The 13,258-nt window shown below is 39.9% G+C and overlaps 1 protein-coding gene across 1 annotated transcript; it reads right to left on the bottom strand.

The window, feature by feature from the left end:
- Positions 1-758: 758 nt before the first annotated feature.
- On the bottom strand, positions 759-4,457 carry LOC148861965 (LRR receptor kinase SERK2-like). Its single transcript, XM_088941146.1, has 4 exons — positions 3,763-4,457; positions 2,971-3,231; positions 1,984-2,856; positions 759-1,532 (listed from the first exon to the last, which is right to left on the bottom strand). The coding sequence occupies exons 1-4, from the start codon at positions 4,193-4,195 to the stop codon at positions 1,051-1,053; spliced, it is 2,049 nt and encodes a 682-aa protein (XP_088797272.1). The 5' UTR covers positions 4,196-4,457; the 3' UTR covers positions 759-1,050.
- Positions 4,458-13,258: the final 8,801 nt, after the last annotated feature.

Genomic DNA, 13,258 nt, shown 5'->3' with positions numbered 1-13,258 from the left:
TACTCACTCCACGTTGTGTTGTTTCGTCTTTCAGCACCTTCCCGATGCCTCTCTCTCTCACACACACAACGCCACAGTTACGGAGGCGATGAAGGTCGGTCGGTGGATGGTGCATGAAATCAAAGGTTTGGTGGGGAGATAAAAAAGAAAGTAGGAAGAAATGACAACGAAGATGTAGAGAACGACAAGAAACGTTCACGCATCCACGCCACAAAGCTTTCGCTTCTCTGCTTTTGGAACCCGGTTGGAAGTTGGAACAGATAAGCCAACGGAGCATATACTCTGAGAATTAGGATGACGCTGTCTCCGATCTGCTCCATTCAAATTTTACATTAAAATATAATAAAATCCGAGTTCCGACGATTTCTAAGTCCAGGCACAACCAATCAAGATCGTGAACCGCTAAAATAAAGGCCAACTCTTGTCACCCACCAGCTCTACACTCTTTCAACTTGACGCAGCAGCAGAAGCAGCTCCATCACCCATTTGCGTGTAGACAGTAGACCCGACCCATCGGTTCACCACACACGAACCCAGCCCCAGATCATAATCAGTTGATTCCAACTTGAGTTTGATTTAGGTTTGGCTTCTCCAACCCCAACGAAAACAAAACCCTCGGACAAATTCCAGACCTTTTTTTTGCTGCACAGGAGGTTCTAACTTCTAACCAGCCCAGAGAGTTTTTCCAGTATATAGAGTTAGATGACTTAAACTCATTGGATTTGGTGAGGCAATGTCGAATTAAATGGGGCCATAGATAACCATACCAAGTATCTTAATTTCCTGGTTGAGAGATTCAATTTAGAAATGAAAGAAAGGTAGATCAATTGATACAGACATACAGATAAAAAGGAGGGTAATGGCCTTCAATTTCTACCTCCAAATTAAAGGAGCAAAATCACATTTAACATTCACAACATTTGTCCTCGGTGAAGGACAAAGCATGGTTAGATGGCTTCATCTCTCTTTGTCAAACTTGCCCCCCACCCCCCAATTGGGAAACATTTATACAGGCAAGGATTCAAGTTCAAGACATCCGAGCCATAGGCTTCATGAACCACTGCGGATCTTACTGAGTTCTTGAACCACTGTATCCATGTTGGGTCGTTGGTTAGAAGATTCATGGGTGCAAAGTAGTGCAATTCTTGCCAGCCTTGCTGCCTCAGGTTCAGAGAACTTCCCTTCAAGATTTGCATCCATAAAATCTTCGAACTTGCACGATTCAGCCCCTAGACGCATAGAATGACTAATCCTTCGCTTTCCAGAAAGAATCTGTAATATTAGCATCCCAAATGCATATATATCACTCTTCTCCGTGAAGCGGCCAGTTGTGGTGTACTCGGGGGCTAGATATCCCATGGCAGCACTGGCCTTGAGGGCTGAGAAGACAATGTCATTTGCCAGGAGTTTGTGCAAGCCAGAATTTGCGATCAGAGGGTTGAACCTCTGGTCAATAAGCACCTTCTCTGCTGATATGTTTTGATGAACAAGAGCAGGTTTGTTCACTTTGTTGCTGTGCAAGTATTCAATACCTGGTTGCATATGTAAGATCAAATATCAGTGTTCCAAGCAAAGAAAAATAAAAAAAAAAGATATGTATGTAATTGCACCTAAAGAATCAACCCTTCTCTTTTTTCTTTTCCTATTGTACTTGGCTCTATGCCCAAATCCCCCCATAAGGCCCGTTTGAGTAATGCAGCATCACACCTAGCCCCCCTCCAAATTTGGTGGTAGCAAGATTCAAATTCCCGTCTCTGATGGAACAAATCAGCTAACATAACGACTGAGCCACCCTCAGTTGGCATGAACTACAATGTTGGTAATCTTAAATAGGTTATTTTACACACCAAAATTTTAACCAACCATTCATGAGAGCATTTGCTAAAGCTAAATTCCAAGGAACAAAATCAGGACTTCTAATAGGCCAACCTACTAAAAAAAGGGAAAATGATCTAAACAAGAAGCATATGAGAAAACACAAACCTTTGGCTATGCCGTTGATGATAGAAACTCTAGTTGGCCATTCAAGAACCTGGCCATTTGCATCCTTCACATCAAGATACCGTGACAACTTTCCATTCTGGACAAAGTCGTATACGAGAAAACACTCACCCCTACCTCTTGAACAGCAAAATCCTCTCAGCCTTACAAGATTTTCATGTCTCAAAGAGGCCAATACGTTCAATCCCTTCAAAAACTCAGCTTCTTCAGACTTACAACTGGTCTTGTTAATGCTCTTGATAGCAACAACAGAACCATTTCTTAAAACCCCTTTATATATTGCCGAGAAGTTGCTTTTCCCCAACAAGTTTATCTCAGAGAAGTACTGTGTTGCATACTCTATTTCTTCCAAATTAAACCTAAAGGTCTGAAGAACTTCCTTGGAGAACCCACTGCCACTTCGCCCATCAGCCAGTGGATCCCATCCATTTGAGTACTCAAGACTGATGAGAGGGGAAGCACTCTTCCTGTAGACCTCCTTAGCTTGGTCAATGCTAAGCCGACAATCCGAATTATCAAATGCACTCCCAATCTTCTGTTTCCGGCGACGATACCACATGAAGGTGAAGAGACCAGTAGCTGTCAGTGAAATAACAACTACAATGACACCACCAACAACAGCAATTTGGGAGGTTCTTGAAGAACTTGAGCAGTGAGTCCCATTGCAATGTTGAGGTAAGTTGGCTGACTCTGGGATGGCCCTGGTGGCAAGGCCATTCTTGCTTGGACCAAAGGGTTCAGGTCTATTGGGATTCAAACGATCTGAAGCACTGCAAACACTCAAAGTAGAAAACCCAACTCCACAAAGGTCCGAGTTGTTTCCATACTGGAATCCCTCATTCAGTCTCTTCAAGGCTTCAAACAGAAATAAATAAGTAAATAAACCAGAGGCTCAAATTAACTACCAACAGAGTAAAATGGAAAGAACAAGAGAATCTATAAGAGCAAATGAGAATAAGAATCAATTACCAGGAGGAACATTGCCTGAAAGGGAGTTGTTGCGAACGTCTAAAACCTCTAGCGCGGGAATATCAGCTAGTTTTACAGGAATTGAACCAAAGAGTCTATTAAAGCTCAAATCCAACCTCATAAGCATCTCCAGATCCCCTAAACTCGCAGGAATGGCACCTGATAAATGATTAAATTGAAGAGCAAGAAAGCCGAGCTTCTTCAAAGAACCAAGTTGCGTTGGCACGCTTCCGGTCAACTGGTTATAGCATAGCTGCAAAACTACCAGGAAGGAAACAAACAGGAGATAAGACACGTTCAGTTCAGGGTGAAAACAAAATAAAATCGAAAAATAAATAAAAAGTCTTAAAGCAAGATCGAAGCTTTCGATATCCCACTAATATCAGAGACCAAATCTTCACCCAAAAAAATCCAGGCATGCTAACGTCGAAACAATTAAAAAGAAAAACAGGGGGAAATGAGAGAAACAGAAATATGGGAAAAGATATAATTCATCGCAAACGGAAGAAAAACCATTCAAACTAAGTTATAAAAAATGGAAGAAAAATGAAACAAGGAGGGGAAGAAAAAACCCAAAGCAAGGTTGAAGCTATTTTCCATTACGTTCTACTCGAGGAGAAGAAAAAAAAAATAGATGGGTCAGCTAAAAAGGGAAACAAAAAACAGAAGGATTTTTTTCTTCTTCTCCAACTTCATTCACTCCTACGCCTAGCCCAGAAGACTATTGATGTTACAGAGGAAAAAAAGGATGCTTCGATAAGCGAGACAGAGTTTCGTTTCTAAGTAACTAACCTTGAAGACTAGCCATGTTTCCGATTTCAGGAGGAATACTCCCAGAGAGATTGTTAACATTGAGATAAAGATCAGATAGCTCAGTGAGATTCGAGATTTCTCGTGGTATCTCTCCAGACAAAGAGTTAAAATGCAGGTACAGACCCGATAAGCATTTGAGCCCAGCAACCGCCGGAGGAATCCTTCCGGACAACCCCTTGCCGACCAACGAAATGTTGGCTACTTTTCCATGTTCGTTGCACACAACACCTTCAAAAGAACCGCTGCACGGGTGACCGTCGCTAGTCCAAGAGGAAAGAAACCTGTTTTCTGGGTCGAGAGACGCCTTCATCTCCATGAGCGCTCTGAGCTCGGGATTTCCAGTGACATGTCTCAAAAAGCTAGAGAATGCAAAGAAAGAGAGAACACAGAGAAGAGAAGGGAGAAAACCCATCTCTGGTTCACACCAAAAACACCCAGAAACCTCTCCTTGTCCGTTCCTCTCTCTCTCTCTCTCTCTCTCTCTCTCTCTCTGTTATCTTTATTTTAGAAAAATATACAGCAGAGAGATTGAAAGAGTTCGAATCTGGGTGGCTAATACGGCTCGCCTCGCACAGTGGAAGGAAATCGATAGTAACCGGTCAAGCTCTGTTCTCTTATCGTACAAAGAGAGAGAGTGTGAAACAGAGAGAGAGAGAGAGAGAGATTACTTTTTCGAACATTTTTTTAGACACAAATAACGATATATCAACAGTAACGAGCTTCGGAAACAAACCTGATTACTTAACATCTACCGTTCGATCCATCAACTGCTTTTGCGAACGGTGAACAAATGACGGTGGACCGTCCATTTTGTCTAACTTAGATGCATTAAAAGGCTTCTCATTGGAGTTTACGCCAAGAGAGTAGAATCGTAGAAGGTAAAGAGGGATAAAACCGTAAATGTCTTACTTACTGTGGTCATTTAAGACTTTTACCCAATTACATTAATTAAGATGCAGATATAGCAAACGAGATTTTACTTTTTAAAGGACGTTCTGAGAATTATAAGGGCCTGTTTGGTTAATGGGTTGTAAGAGTACAAAGAAAAATTCGAAATTCGAAATGCATCGACTTTTATAATTTTTTTTCTTCTGCTTTTTGTGAAGAGATTATCTGTGCTCTGTGCCCTGAGTCCCTGACATTAGAATTCAGAAAATCGCTTTTTTTTTCCCGTACTTTTCACAAGTAAAAGAAAGCCTTAATTATTATTAACTAATAAGAAATTGTCAATAAAGTGATAATTTGGATAAAACTTTTCCGGGTTTCGGGTTTCGCGGACAGCACGCGTCGCAGACTAATAAAGCTATTCCTCGAGTTCGGATACTCAGGTCCAAACTCCAAGCAGTCCGGGAAGATTACTCTGGGCATTGGATCAGACGGTGGGGGTTCCTTGTGGGGACAGTGAGAGGTAAAAGCCAAAACAAATATTTTATTTTTAGCGACAATTTTCTTGATACCAACAGTATCGAGAAGTATCTATTTATCGCGAGACGACAACCGTATGATGTGGCCTATAGGATCTAGGGTTTTATTTTATACGCATCGGGCCGCCCAACAGGGGCCAGATTTTCATTGTTTTTCAATTTTCAAATTTGGTCTGAGTCCGAGTACGGGTTTTTTCTAGACCGCCACGTGTCGGTAAAATTCGATTAGATATAAGCGTGACTGGCTATTGACATTCTTCGTCTTTCTTTTACTTTTTATGGGTTATTAAAGACAGTGTGAGAAGTCAAGAATCTCTGAGAGAGAGTTCAGAGTGAATCAGAGTCTGAAAGAAACCCCAAAAAAGGAAGAATGAAGAGAAGGGGGAATCCAACTTTGGTACGCAAAGCGTGGTTAGCCACATGGGGGTTGTTTGGGGTTTGGACTTCGGAGGGAGTTGGGTAGGTTGGTTTCTGAGTAGGTGCAGGATGACCTATTGTCACGGGGGTAGTTCTATAGCGGAAGAACCCGTGCGGCGTCCTGGCCAAGGCAGGCCAAAACAAGCCTTTGTAACGCATATAGGCTAGGAGTTGCCCGATGGGATGGCTCCACCAAAGTCAGTAGCACTGGATCATGACCTCAAGTCCAATGGTCGGGGCACTCTCCTGGCTCAGACCGGTCTATGGAAGGCGCCGCTTACGTGCTAAAGGGGGACAACCATAATGGAAGGCGACCATGCGCCGATGAGGTGACTTGGCACCGATGTGATGGGTTTCTTGTAAGCCGATGATGACAGGCACCTATGTGCCATGATGATAGGCAACCGCTTGGGACGGAACACACCTGTGCGCCAAGGGCAACGGGGTAGCTCACTCAGCTTGGGCAAGGGACTGGCGTTGTGAAGGGACGTACTTGAGCCAAGCCCGCATGCCAATTCTCCCTTGAGTATCGGCAGCGCAGTGCCGGTCCAACACTGTCCCCATGAGCAAGTGTGCGCCCATGAGGAACCCTGGTAGCCATGCTAGCCGTTAACCAGGGCTGCCCCGCAAGGGGATGATGGTCTAGGAGTGCCAAGGTTAGGCACCCAAGGAGGTCGACCACCCCTGCCAAGCGTAGGCAAGGCTAAGCCTGTGTCAGACCATCACAGGCTCCCCCACTCAATCCATTGTCGACCTCGACAATGGTCTTCATGTGAATGCGCGTTTGTGTCCCGCGCCATCCACTTCTCCACCAGTTCCTGGGCTCACCTGGTCAACCTGGGTCTTGCCTATGTTGGTGTCCATTTATGGGGACGGAACCGTTTCAGCATTGTCGGCCTGCCTGGACTTCACCCCTCCAATGTTGAGGTTACTCAAACCGCGCAATGGCTATGCCGTTGATTTGTGAAAGAAGGGCCCTCGAAGAATTGTGTGTGGTGCTTCGCGGAGGTCCACCCCATGTATCATCTTACCTCAAGGCTCAACCGTCTTCTTGGTAGCTTTTCAGTGATGCTACCGAACACGCTGATAGGTCTAATCCTCCTGTTGGCGATGACCTGGGTACCCTTTCACCATGTTGGCCTGCAGACTTCACCTCGCCCTGTGCGGGTTACTCAAACCTAGCCATGGATTATGCTCTCCTGGCCCTCAAAACTACGCTTCGCCTCGCCGACTCGGGCTACATCTTCACTCCGAGGGGGCCCCACTACTGCTGCCTCAAGGAGACTTGACCGCAATCTGTGCGAGTGTGGCAACTTTTACCCATGAGTTGTCGAACATGCACTCGCCTTGTGATGCGCTTCTGCTGCTGCAAGTGTTCAACCAGAAAACTGAGCATGTCCACCTAATACATTGCCGGTGTTGGGCCGCCATGCTCCAACGGCCAGCATAACCATATTCCTAACAAGGCCCACGCGTCTGCACCCACAAGGGAAGTTGTTTTAGGGTCATTGGAATGGGAACGCGAACATTGAATGGCCTCTAGCTAGGCTTGATAAACAATATGCTCGGGCAGTGTACCCACATTCCTATCAAGGCTCACCCGTCTACCCCCGCATGAGGACAGCAACCAATAAGTCTGCAACCACAAGGGAAGCTGTTTTAGTGTTATTGGAATGGGGACACGAACACTGAAATGGCCTCTTTCCATGCCTGATATGAATTTTGCTCGATCCTGGGTGGAAGTGCCTAGGGACCGCACCCCACAAAATGATGCTTGTCAAAATGACCGCTTCAACTGGCTCTGGGCTAATCTGCTGAAAACCAACTGCGGTTGCAATTGGCCAACTTGCTCTGATACCAACTGTCACGGGGGTAGTTCTACAGCAAAAGAACCCGTGCGGCGTCCTGGCCAAGGCAGGCCAGAACAAGCCTTTGTAACGCATATAGGCTAGGAGTTGCCCGATGGGATGGCTCCACCAAAGTCAGTAGCACTGGATCATGACCTCAAGTCCAATAGCCGGGGCACTCTCCTGACTCAGACCGGTCCATGGGAGGCGCCGCTTACGTGCTAAAGGGGGACAACCATAATGGAAGGCGACCATGCGCCGATGAGGTGACTTGGCACCGATGTGATGGGTCTCCTGTAAGCCGATGATGACAGGAACCTATGTGCCATGATGATAGGCAACCGCTTGGGACGGAACACACCCGTGCGCCAAGGGCAACGGGGTAGCTCACTTAGCTTGGGCAAGGGACTGGCGTTGTGAAGGGACGTACTTGAGCCAAGCCCGCATGCCAAGCCTCCCTTGAGTATCAACAGCACAGTGCCGATCCAACACTGTCCCCATGAGCAAGTGTGCGCCCATGATGAACCCTGGTAGCCATGCTAGCCGTTAACCAGGGCCGCCCCGCAAGGGGATGATGGTCTAGGAGTGCCAAGGTTAGGCACCCAAGGAGGTCGACCACCCCTCTTCAAAGAGTATTGGTGGTCTGCCTGAAGATGACATCAGTTCTCCCAAAAATTTTATAGGCAAAAATGATGGACATGTCCTTAACGTAAGCCTGCCAAACGTAGGCAAGACTAAGCCTGTGTCAGACCGTCACACTATAGTAACGGGGGTGTTAATCTTTAAATCTAGTGGTGGATCTGCCCCTTTTAATTTGACTAATTTTTCAAAGTCAATATAGTGACCTCATTTTTTTAATGAGCCATAGAGTAGCTATTTGACTTGGAATATTTGACCTCAGCCTATATATATTAACAGGTTCAGATTGCAGGGTTGGCCGTAGATTGTTGTAGGTGGCTGATTTGCTCTAGTTCTTGTTTGGGGTGCGCTTGGATTATTGTAAAATGAAGGAGAATATATATATATATATATATATATATATATATATATATATATATATATAACTGTATATTTGAGAAATTACTTATATACCCTGAACTCTTTACATGAAAAGAAATGATGGTTTTTTTAAATGAAAAGAAAAACTGGAAGATAATATTTTTAAGGAAATCATTCATTCTCATACGTTTTAGTATTTTACATGTAAAAGCACAAACCATAATTAATGATTTGCTCCTTGTTTCTACCTTGAACGTTTTGATACCGTATGAACATTTAGGATGATTACCAGGTTTAAAGAAAAAGCAAGGCGATTGGGTGCCAAAGGGGAGAGGTGTAAACCCTAAGCCAAAATTTTTCCCTTCACTATAAAAATAATACCATCTAAATATAATTGTTCAATTCAGGTATGAGAATCAACATTCTTTTAATCATGTTTACTTTCCTTACACCCATATGCATTAGTGAAGAGTGACCACTTGTGTGATGCATGTGATTTAAAAGAAACTAGTAAATATGCACGTGTGTGCATTGCACATGGTGTATTAGTCAATATGTTGTCTTTCAACCCAAAGACCTAACTTAAAATGTTTTTGTTTTTTTTATCAATGCTTCCAACTTATGATTAAACCAAGCAAATGGATTTATTAGTTTGTCACTTTTTGAGTATATTTTAACCTAAACCACTTTTTTCCCAATAAATATGGACTTGGTCAACAACCAAATTATCTTATTGATTGAATCAATAACCTATTTGCCCAGTTCAATGGACCATGTTTAAGACATTAATTAGGTTTTTTATATATTTTTAGTAATTTCCATCTTTTCTAGCAAAAAATCTCATTTTTCAAACATTTTTTTGTTTAACATGAAGAGTACATAATATTAATGGCATGTTCAAGTTTTTCTATAAAATTTATGAAGATTTTTTTATATTTTTATGTAAGCTATTTAATTTAGGACATAATAAAAGTTATTTATTTGTCAAAAGTAAATGCAATTTTAATATATTGTTTGAATATTGGTTTTTAATATTTATAGTCAAATCAATTGATTAGATTGATCTATCAATCACCCATTTCAAGATTGTAAGTCCATTTACCACCAAACCACTTGCCTAGGTGATCTAACTATTTAAACTATTGAACCATTTGACATGGTTAGCAGGGTCATTTGTTAGACATTAATGCTCTTTATTTTCTTCCTAATTTTTATCCCATTTCCATCATTAATGAAAATAATTCTCATTTATCTCACCTATTTTTTATATGATAAATATATACTATTATAAAATATACCCAAACTTTTCTGTAAATTTTTACATTTTCTAGAACATATATGTATTTTATTATTTAATTATACCATCATGTGTTGACCCATTTGACATAGATAGTTGAACTATTAATCCACCACTTGGAGTGGAAAAAATATTTTGCTTTTTTAGTTGATTTTAAATCCTGTATTTCATTTCTATCATTAATAAAATTAATTTTTATTTTCATGTTTATTTTTATTTAATATGATGAATATATAACATTAGAAATGTATCAAAATGATTTATACAAATCTTATATCAATATCATAGAATGACCCATGACCTACCATCTGGATACAAAAATGGTTTTGTTTTCATGTTGGATTTAAATTTTGTATTTTATTTATATTATTCATAAAATAACTCTTGCTTCTAACACATATTTTTGTTTTATATGATTAACATATGATAGATGTGCCCAAAATTGTTCCATAATTTTTTTGTACTATTCTATTTTAAATTTTTTATTTTTTAATTATTCATCGTGGGTTGACCCATTTGACCTGAAAGATGGAACCACTAACTCACCCCCTAGAAGGGAAAATAGTTTCATTTCCCATCAGTTTTAAATTGTATATTCCAAGTCCATCATTAATAAAATAATGTTTATTTTATCATACTTGTCTTTTTTAGTATGATGCATATACAATAATAGAAATGTATTCAATTTGTTTATAAAATTTCTTTATTTTCTATATTTTTGTATTTTTATATTTTTATTATTTATTTATGACATTATGAAATTATCCATTTGACCCAAATGGTTAAACTGTTTCCCACCACCTAGATAGAAAAATGGTTATATTTCTAGGACTTTTTTAAAAATACAAAATTACATTCAGTTAATATTATTGTGTATGGATTTATTAGTGAAATTTAATGATGAGAAACAAAAGTAACTTAAATGTTGAATTCAACAAGAGAAAATGAGAGGTAATTGAATGTACTTAAGGTTGCATTTGGTTGTAATGCAAATGCAAATATGTACTTTACATTAATACCCTCTTTCTAGTTGAAGAATGCAAAGTGGGTTTACAGCTTAACCCGTTGTTTACATTTTTCCTATTATTTTGAAATCAATGCAAAGTGTGGGCCCCATCATTAAATGCCTTAAACTTTTGATCAAATGCACCAATTATCAAAAGAGTACAAAAATGTATAGAAAAAAATGGGTAACCTAATGTGCTATTTCCATAGCACAAAGCTGTTAGAAAACATAATTTTAATCTCTTAATCATTACATTTTTGCATGTCAAATAAACGTTCACAAATCCGAACCGGATTTTACATAAATACCCCGGTTTGGCATTTGTATTGCAAACAAACGAAACCTAATAGTATTACTTTAATTATATTTTTGCCCTCTCATTGAAGATGAACCAAATTAAAAAAAGGATTATTTTAGTTAAGAAAATTTCCAAAAACCCAATATCTCATTTGTACTTTTGTAATAGTATAAATATGGATAGATGATAGATCAACTATACAATGGATAAGAACAAAGAATGAATAATACAAAACATGAACAACATGAGAAGTTAATTTCATATACACTTGTATGCATTTATTTATTATTTTTATATTCATTTATTCATACAACATTTCAATATAAAATAAGACATTTTTTATATTAAATTTGTATTTTCACCCCTATATAAACCTTCATATTCAACCTTAAATCACCAAAGGCCTAAAGGTACAAGATTCAAACAATTCAAGGTCTAAGCCTTGGTGGTGGGGTATAAGGGATTTGTGTTTGAACAATTGCCCATTTCAAATTTGTATTAATAAACCCAACGTTTCATGCAAAAACAACTAGCAATCGTACCAAACACAACCTAAGAATATTGAAAGGAGTGGTCCAGATGGTATAGTGAATCAGAATTAGGAAGAACGATATTTCAACATTATTGAACAATTGGCGAATTCAAATTCATGGTCCATGGATATAGACTGAACAACGTCATACACATACAAAATATAAATAGCAGCTAGCAGGTCCTCACCTACCGCTGAAAAAAGCTTCTGATTGTCAATCAATGCCCAGGAATCATGTCTCATGATTGAATCTGTGAATTTAATGGATATAAATCATTCTGCTTTCTTTTTCTTCTTTTGTCTTTCAATTTTAAATGGGGCTTTACAATGATGTCCATCTATCTACTCTTTGATCTTTGTGGCCAAGTTCTTCTCTTGTTGTTACTATATTTTCACTTGCATTCTCATCTCATCTGTCTTTTACTTCTCTCTCTCTCTATCTCCTTCTCTATCTCTCTGGAGTCTGGACCCATTCTCATCCATGAAAGAGCTATTTGTTACTTGAGTGAGACAAACTGTTTCTCCTAGCTGTAGGCAAATAATGTCAGAGAAGACCCATTTCAACCTGCACTTTTCACCAGCCAATGAGGGAGGTCATTCCCTCTGTAATTCTTTTAATAAGTTATCACAACTTGTCCTATTTTTCTTATCGTTTACTTTTAAGGCATAAATCAATAGTATCTGGCACTTCTCTCTTTCTTCCCTTCAATTTCAATGTGTCCTTTTTTTATAACTTCTCTTGGTGAACTGGTGGCATGGGTGATGGGTCCCCCCCCCCCCATTTGCCTCAAAAAAATGGAATTAGGTTCTCATCCATAATTTATTACTTTGACATAGTGGACTTGGGAAATGGGTGTGAGGACTGTCTGAAGAGGATTAGTGGTTTTTAGCTTTTTTTTTTTCTTAAAAAAAAAAACACTTTGTCACTTTCCTCATCCCTTTGCACACAAGGGACCAGGCATCTTCACTTTTTTCTGAGTCCCTTTAGCACATACTTTGGAATCAATTTCACGCATGTTTGGAATCCAAGGGTGCTCAGTCCACAGTCTTTGAACTTATGCATATGATCTATGATTAGGCATGCAGATGAGTAAGTCTGGGAAGACATTATAAGACAAAGTGGCACTTTGTAGGATACGTTGAATGGTCAAATCATCTACTACCACAACCTTTAGGTTGTGTTTGGTTTGACAGAAAATAAAAGGAAAACAGAATGTTGAGGGAAAGTTTCTAAGCAATCTCAAATCTTTTCATCTCCTTAAATAGAAGTTCAGATTCAAATGCATGCCTGTTGTTTTTTTGTTATTAATATATCTATATCATAATAGAAAGAGAGAGGGGTGGTGAGAGGTAAGGGATCCTACTCTCCTCAGCACTTGCATAGACCTCTCTCCTCTCTCATTTATTTATTTTTAATTAATGTATAAAAAAGGACTTTCTACCATTAGGAAGTTCCTTTTTCATCCCTCTTTGACTCTCTTTCCAATAATCTATGCTTACAATACCCCACCACCACCTCCTTTCTTAAATCCTTCTTTTAAGTCTTAACTTTTTCTTTAGGTGGGTTGGATTGAGTTTAGGAGTGAATCAAGTCCAACACAAAGACATGGACCTTGGGCCTTGGTCTAGGCCCAACCTAAACAAAGCCCTAGTTT

The sequence above is a fragment of the Nelumbo lutea genome, chromosome 4, assembly GCF_056320005.1.
Source record: "Nelumbo lutea isolate HS-2025 chromosome 4, American lotus-T2T, whole genome shotgun sequence".
In the NCBI taxonomy this organism is placed as follows: domain Eukaryota; kingdom Viridiplantae; phylum Streptophyta; class Magnoliopsida; order Proteales; family Nelumbonaceae; genus Nelumbo; species Nelumbo lutea.
This window is presented reverse-complemented; position numbering and strand designations above follow the sequence as displayed.

What these genes read in the sequence shown, in the direction of transcription:
- LOC148861965 (XM_088941146.1), bottom strand. Translation starts at nt 4,195, where the DNA reads ATGGGTTTTCTCCCTTCTCTTCTCTGTGTTCTCTCTTTCTTTGCATTC. An exon ending in AAACATGGCTAGTCTTCAAG is followed by an intron (nt 3,232 to 3,762) that starts GTTAGTTACTTA and finishes CCTTCCTGGTAG; the next exon opens with TTTTGCAGCTATGCTATAAC. An exon ending in CATCAACGGCATAGCCAAAG is followed by an intron (nt 1,533 to 1,983) that starts GTTTGTGTTTTC and finishes ATATGCAACCAG; the next exon opens with GTATTGAATACTTGCACAGC.